General features: G+C 38.2%; 1 protein-coding gene across 1 annotated transcript; it reads left to right on the top strand.

The window, feature by feature from the left end:
• Window positions 1-595: 595 nt before the first annotated feature.
• On the top strand, window positions 596-6,058 carry LOC104935314 (hepatitis A virus cellular receptor 1). The gene is made up of 7 exons (XM_010751134.3): window positions 596-809; window positions 1,694-1,895; window positions 2,587-2,723; window positions 3,248-3,343; window positions 3,715-3,797; window positions 3,994-4,102; window positions 4,185-6,058. Exons 1-7 carry the CDS (start codon window positions 632-634, stop codon window positions 4,268-4,270), a joined length of 891 nt encoding a protein of 296 aa, XP_010749436.3. The 5' UTR covers window positions 596-631; the 3' UTR covers window positions 4,271-6,058.
• Window positions 6,059-7,460: the final 1,402 nt, after the last annotated feature.

Genomic DNA, 7,460 nt, shown 5'->3' with positions numbered 1-7,460 from the left:
AAAACGATGGAAAATTAAGTCGACCATGTCTTGAAGTTGAGTCAACACTAACTTCTGGTTTCACATGGTACTCATGTTCCAGTGTCTAGAGTGAAGTCGAGTCTCCTGAGAGATAGTGCTCAGCTGAACGAGGTCAGCGGGTTTAAAGAGCTGAATATCGTCCACATGACTGTCGTCACGGGAGCATGTAGACACCCAGGTGTGGAGCATCAGTAAAATATGCTGATGCTTCATTTGTGATGTCACATCCTCTTAAATATTTTCACATGGGGGTTGTTAAAACACAAAAATCTACCAAACAAACATATTAAAAGAGAAATATTGTACTTTTATGTATAAAAATATATATTATAATCAATAAATACATTTTGATATATTATTACACAGCGGTATGCAACATTAACGATGAACACATTAATGCATCTTTAATTATGCTCCAATATTATAATGTATGTTATCCTGAAATGGACCTTTGGTACTTTATATTTTGATGCTAATACTTTTGTATTTTTATTCAAGTAACATAATTACTACATTGTAGTATTACGACTATTTGTAATTCCTCTTCTTGACCTGATTTTTTTTGTTTTTTTTTTGTTTTTCTGTCTGAGGCCAGTTTCATCAGTCTGTCATGTGTCAATGGAAAAGAGAAGTAACATCAGTGAGTCGTCCGTCTACTGTAGCTCCTCCTCTCTTCCTTTGTCTTTGTCTGTATTTCTGTCTGTCTGTCTGTCTGTCTGTCTGTAGGAAGCACATCAACATGCTGTTTCTTCTTCTTCACACCATTACCTTGGTCTGCTTCCTCGCAGGTGAGTCCTGAACCTGAAGCGTCCTCTTGAACTGTGACGTTTCAGAGGTAAATTTTATACATTCAGCTTTAGTCACTAAAAGTTTGTAAAATCTGATGTTTTGTTTTAAATTGAACCACCCAACAGTTCATGCAACTAAAACCATTAGTCCATTCATCAGTTAGCATATTGACAGAAACAATGAACTCTTTTGATGATGATAGAAGCCATTTCTTCTATCAAAACATTTAATGTTTCCCTGAAATGTTGCTGCTTTTCCTTTGAATGAATTAAATGTCTTTGTAATATTGTGATCACTTTGGATTTGCATTTCTCACTATTTTCAAATCATCACTACATTTTACTGAGTATACTTACATAATTTTACTTTGAACAAAGTATTGTTACAGTGTGTAATTGGTACAAAAATTTTGTTTCTAGCACTAGTCCCGGTAAAGAATTAACAACAGACTTGTCTTTGCAGTTGGAGTTTGTTTTCTTCTTTTGACAGAGCTAGGCTAGCAGTTTCCATCTGCTTCCAGTCTTTGTGCTAAGCTAGGCTAAACACACCCTGGAATTATCTCAATTAAATATCTTGATGTTCGACATAATTTGTTGGATTCAGGTTGGCATTGAGTCATACACTTCTTGTCTTAGTGCCATCAGGTGGTGCTGGAGGACACCTGAAAATGTACCCCCAAATACTTCCTCTTCTTCGAGCTTTAGACAAAACATTTATTGCAAAAGTTTCCACTCAGTCTGACAATAGAAGAAGCAGAAAGCTGCACTTGTGTAAAAACTGTTCATATAACATAGTTTTTTATTTGAGCAGCATCAGCATCGTGGAACGCACATTGTCAGCATCAAAGTTTAATTTTAACAGCTAATTTTGTGTGTTTGTTTAGCTCCAGCCTGCGTGTCATCGGCCACCACGGATACAGTGGTGGGCATGGCTGGGAGAAAGGTGACACTGCCGTGTCACTCGGAGGCAGTGAGTCAGACTGGAGTGGAGGTGTGCTGGGGGAGAGGAGAACCTTCACTGTTCTCCTGCCAAAAGACTGTGATCTACTCAGCCGGAGATAAGGTCACATACAAGAAGTCATACAGGTACGAGGTCACAGGACGTGGTGCGCAATGTCTGACGTCAAAAACCTTTTTTACAGTTGTGCTCCATTTATAGACAAGTTTCATTCACAAGAAGACAAAAAATATAAAATATTACTTGTGCTTTGATTTCTCCAAAGACATTTGTTTTGTCATCATTTTTGTGAGCTTGTGGGCTTCCTTTTCGGGATAAAGGTGTCTTGACTTGTGTCAAGAGGCACAGACGGATGTATCTGGTCATTTTGTAATCTTTCAGACTCTGATAATCAATATTTAGATGGGCTAAATGAAGTCTGGGTTAATTCTGCATAACTTTAAGTCTTAATATAATTTAAACAGGTTAGTTATATAAAAATTCACCCTCAGTACAGTTGTCATGAATGGGGAAATTAGCTATAGAGACCAAAACTGTTTTTTGTACCAGGCTGTAAACATGTTTATTTCTGCTGTGAATTTGGATTTTAAATATGGGGTCTTATGGAGACTGACTGTCTGTAGCCAGTCTCAAATGAAGCAGTTTTGGCACCTCCACACTGGCTTCATTTCACACACCACTTGTCAGACCATCCTTGCATCCCACTGGAAATGAATTACTAAGCAAGTCAATCACTCCCCATCTTAAATGACCATTAAGAGTAATAAAGTCCGCAGATGGAGGTTGTGTGATTGACTGATTATTTTCTCTTCTCTGCAGGTACTCTGTATCCTCCTCTTCCTCTCTGTCCATCTTCAACTCTCGACCATCAGACTCTGGTTTCTATCACTGCAGAGTTCACCTGCCTGGTCTGTTCAACGACCAAACATCCATTGTTCACCTCATCATCATCAACTGTACGTTTGGAAATTCAGCTTCTATTCATCAGTCTGAAGAGCTGACTGTGTACAAAGATGGACGACTGTCTTCCTCACACTGTACAAAATGAAGTCAGAATATTCCAGAGAAGTCCGCAGCCATCTTGTGCTGGTGACGTCATTTGGAGTCTGCAGAGTCATGATTGGGGTGAAGCCACAATTTTTGAGGTCCTACCCCAGTCATAGATCATGATGTGGAACCTCCTTTTTATAGCATCAAATAAATAATTATGAACACTTGAACAGACAGCATGATAAAAACTAAAATGATAGAAACCATGCTGCTAAAATGGAGGAAGGCGGGGTTTATGACCTATACAGCAGCCGACCTTCACTTTGTCAGGTCGTCCATCTTTATAGACAGTTAATGGTCTGAACCAGAGCAGAAACTGTGACTTTTAAGTGCTTTGTTTTGCAGCTTCACTATGACCTGAAAGGAGAATACAATGAGAAGCACAACATTTGATGCTCTTCTTACTTTTCTCCTGTCTGTCCTCGTGCAGCTCGCTCTGTGAACTTTGAATCTTCTACAACAGAAACCTCTGAGATCTCAGACAACAGGGACGCTGAGAACCTGAATGCACCACAAACTACAACAGGTGAGTAAAGGACGAATAACATGACGCTCAATTGTTATTGTATGTTATGACTGAATGATGCTGATAAAGCGACACCTTTACAATGTTTGACATTAGGAAAAAAAAAATGACTTCAACCAGTATCAAGAGTTAATCATTAATTTTCTATCAATACACTAATTGACTAATGGACTAGTGGTTTCATCTGTATTTTTTCAATTTAATTTACAACAAATCATATTTTATAAACTCTTTATTTGTTTTGTGTGTAAAAGAATTGTAAATAAATAAAGTTACTGAAGATGTAGTGAAGTAAAGAACGAAGCTTCACACAGCAGACCTCAAATCAGCTGTAAAAACTCTCCTCACATGTGCTTTCGTCATGTTGGCAGGTTTCACCAGACTAGGCATGACAGGAAGTGATGTCACTACGGGGGAAGAGGGCACCACAGGGCCAGTGGTGGCACTGGTTCAGGTAACAAAGACATTTTTCATGCCGTGACATAATTATTACTATTTTGATTATTATGGTGATGCTTATTAATGATAATACGGTAACACTGATAATAATTTGTGTTCATTTTAAACATGGGTGTTCCTTGTTGTTTAGTTGTGGTTACTGTGGCAATATATTAAACACAAAACACTAACATTTCTTTGTTTGTTGACAGTCGTCCGTCCAGCAGCAGCAGGTCAACAGTCTGCAGAGCTTCATTGGAAACACAGTGAGAGTCTCCTTCATCATCTTCATACCTGCAGTGATGCTCACAGCTGCTTATAGTGAGTATACATTCAACCCTGCTCTCTGATTGGCTGTCAGGTGTGCAGTGTGTTAACCTGCAGGTTGTGTTTGTGTCTGCAGGACTTTGGAGGACTAACCAGAGATCAGACACTGACAGGAGGCCGAACCAATCAGACGAGGAGGAGCAGGAGGACAGCTATGTGTAGAATGTTTTCTCTAACATTTAATCCATCTACGCTACCACACAGACCTTCATCACAGCTGGAAAAAGATTATTGTTAATCATTTGTGCTTGTCTCAGTGCTGGAATGTAACAAAATGCTTCCCATGAAATAGGAAACAGAGTGCTGTTTGCTTCCTCATTTCTATGTTTTTCTACATAAAAACAGACAGATAATCATGTTAATTGATTGTGAATGCACGTTACAAACCCGCCACAATGCACTGCAGGTAGCACTACCTTCCAGCGAACATGGTCGGACACACATCCTCCAAAACCAACGGTAGCCAGCAGTGAATACAGTAACCTACTGAGGTGGTTTTCTTGCCAGATTGGGCATCATGCGGCTGAGCCAGTTCAGTTCGCTGACCAAGTGAGCAGTCTTTCTATTAGGAAAGTCAAATAACTCAAATCAGTAATGTAAACGTTATTCCCTGTTGGTCTCAGAGGCTGAGTTCGAACCCGGTCCAGCCGCTGAGTTCTGCTAACAGAAGATTCAGTCAGCAGCATTTCATTAGCTGTAAGCTACTTCAGCGATTGGTTAGGCTATCTGTCCATCAGGAAACTTTGTAGTTAAAGCTGAGCAGCCAGATGACATCAGGGGGAAAACTAGCAAATACAATATGATCCAATGTCACCAAAATCACTGAAAAAAGTTATAAAGTTGTGCTTTTGTACAGAAATCAGATGCATGTAGCAGCCTCAGACTGTATGAGGCTGGTGTCATAAGAGAGAAAGTGTTTCAGTATTAGTAATTAGTACTTTTTAATTCACCACATTTATCTGACAGCTGTAGTTTGAACCTGTGGAGGAGTTGAGACATCTCTTGTTTTTGCCATTGCCAAAGACAAAATTGATCATGTGACCAAACAGTTTTAAAGAGTCATCAGTTTTACTCACCCTGTCATGGAGAGAGGCACGTGGAAGAAGTGGTCAGCACATTTAAGTTCTAAAAACATATTTAAAAAAACATATTTTTTGCTGTTTAAAGTGATTTATGTATGATGATTCAATTACAGACATGCTTTTGTGTGTGTGTGTGTGTGTGTGTGTGTGTGTGTGTGTGTGTGTGTGTGTGTGTGTGTGTTAGGAAGTTACAACATGAGGCTATATGATTTGCATGATGTTAGCTCTAAACTGGTGGATACACGTTTGTTAAAATGGCTTCATAATAAACCTAAAATATTTTCACACCTGTCATAATAATCTGTACCTCCTCCATCCTCCTGTACGATCTGCTGATAATCACATATTATGTTACTGTAATATGTGATATCACATCACATATTATGCTACTGTCTTGCTGTCTTGCTTTATTTTGTTTATGCAGAACTTTTCACATGACATAAGCTTCCATATAATTTTAACATAAAGCTTTGCAGTGGAAACAAACAGCTTTTGTTCAACATCTAGCTGCTGTGTGACTCCAAAAACATTTCTTCTATTTTCTTTCTAGCACAGAACATAAATGAGTCAGAGGCATGAATCATGGGGGAACAAATGGTGCCATTGGGAAAACCATGAATATTTAACAATAAATAAACAGCTCACATTTTCTGATTGCATAGTACTTTCCTGAACTTTCAAGGTCATTTGTGCCCTGAGCTGCTGTTATGTTATTTGTGTGAATTTATGAGTTTTATTGTCTTGGCAGCGTCCTGCCTGCCCAGCCCTGATATGCAGAGGTAAAGTGTTTATTCAGAGGAGAGTCCAGCAGGAAGCATCAGTCAGCAGATTTTATTCATGCAGCTGAATAACAGGCAGAAAAGTGACAATGAGGCCACTTATTTTAGCTTCTGAGTCAAACCGTGAAAAACATTGGCGAAGGTTAATAACAGTGATGTTATCTCTGCCTGCTTTTGTGGATATTAAAAAACATCATCATTCACTTTAATCATCAATCATTTCACTTTAACTGTCAACACTCATAAGTCTATTAACATAATAATATAATAATATAATATGGTTCTGTGTTGACTACTAACTATTGTGTGTTTACCAAAAATTCTTTGCCATTGTATTTCCAGTGTGAAAGAAACAGCTGTAAAAGGTTAGATAATTTTTTTAAGCATCACAACCTCCAGAAAAAACTGCTTTACTATCAGAATTTAATCCATTCAGTCCAATAACAGTTCAGAAGTCTAGAACGATTAAATTATTTTATCTACATTCAAGTTAGGAGAGGGTTAAACAGGAAGTTAGCAGCTCACCTGGTGGAAGTCTCTGGAGCGTGGGGCTCACAATGCAGAAGATCTGTGTAATTTTATGCCCCAAAAGATAACTTTTTTGGCCTCACGTGCCACTGAGCAGCTTCCGTATTGAAGAACTGAGCCCTGTCTCTAACACTGCATCCAGTTCTCTTCCAGCATCCATGCTGCAGCAATGAATAAATACATAAACAGCAGTGCTGCTCGTGTGTGATTATTTGTTTACAATAGAATAGGAAGGTCAGATGTAGATTAGACATACATATTTTATTTTTTAGAAAAACACTAGACTAAATTTAAAAAAAAAAAAATACCTGGATGTTTGGAGTCACAGTAATGAAACCCATTTCTGTAATGATATGCTAGTTCTGGATTCTGTACACAAGAATAAAGAACCTAAACCAGTAAACACAAAAAAACAAGGACTCTAATATGACTAATGACATTAAACTAAATTAAATTAATAAGAAGCAATGTCTGGCAGAGGAATGTAAAAAATATCTGCTCCAAATTTAAATCATATTTATAGTGTGTGTAGATTATTTTGATCCTGATCAGTTCATATTGAACCCAGTCTACACACTACATACAATTTCAACCCATCTGTCACCTGCAACATGGCAACCCACAACCTAATTCAAGGTCAGGCCGGCTAATTTAAAGTCACAAACACTCACTCCTTCATTTTACAGTGTCAACATTAAGGGGATAAAGTCCTGAATTATGGTATGTCTAGACTGGTGCAGGCGATTGGGTTGTTAAAGGTTAGCAAGAGTTTTCTGCTCAGAAGTGTGGATTTATAGGAGACGTAAAAAGTTTAATACAAGCATTGACATGATGTAATATGATTACAGTCTCCAGAAACCATCATAAAAAAGACCCACATACAAATCATATAGACATTCCAAGTTTATGATTGTGTGAGGCCATACATTGCTCTGCAGGGAGAAGATCAATTTTATTTAATAC

Source organism: Larimichthys crocea, chromosome XXII (assembly GCF_000972845.2).
Source record: "Larimichthys crocea isolate SSNF chromosome XXII, L_crocea_2.0, whole genome shotgun sequence".
NCBI classification, from domain to species: domain Eukaryota; kingdom Metazoa; phylum Chordata; class Actinopteri; family Sciaenidae; genus Larimichthys; species Larimichthys crocea.
This window is presented reverse-complemented; position numbering and strand designations above follow the sequence as displayed.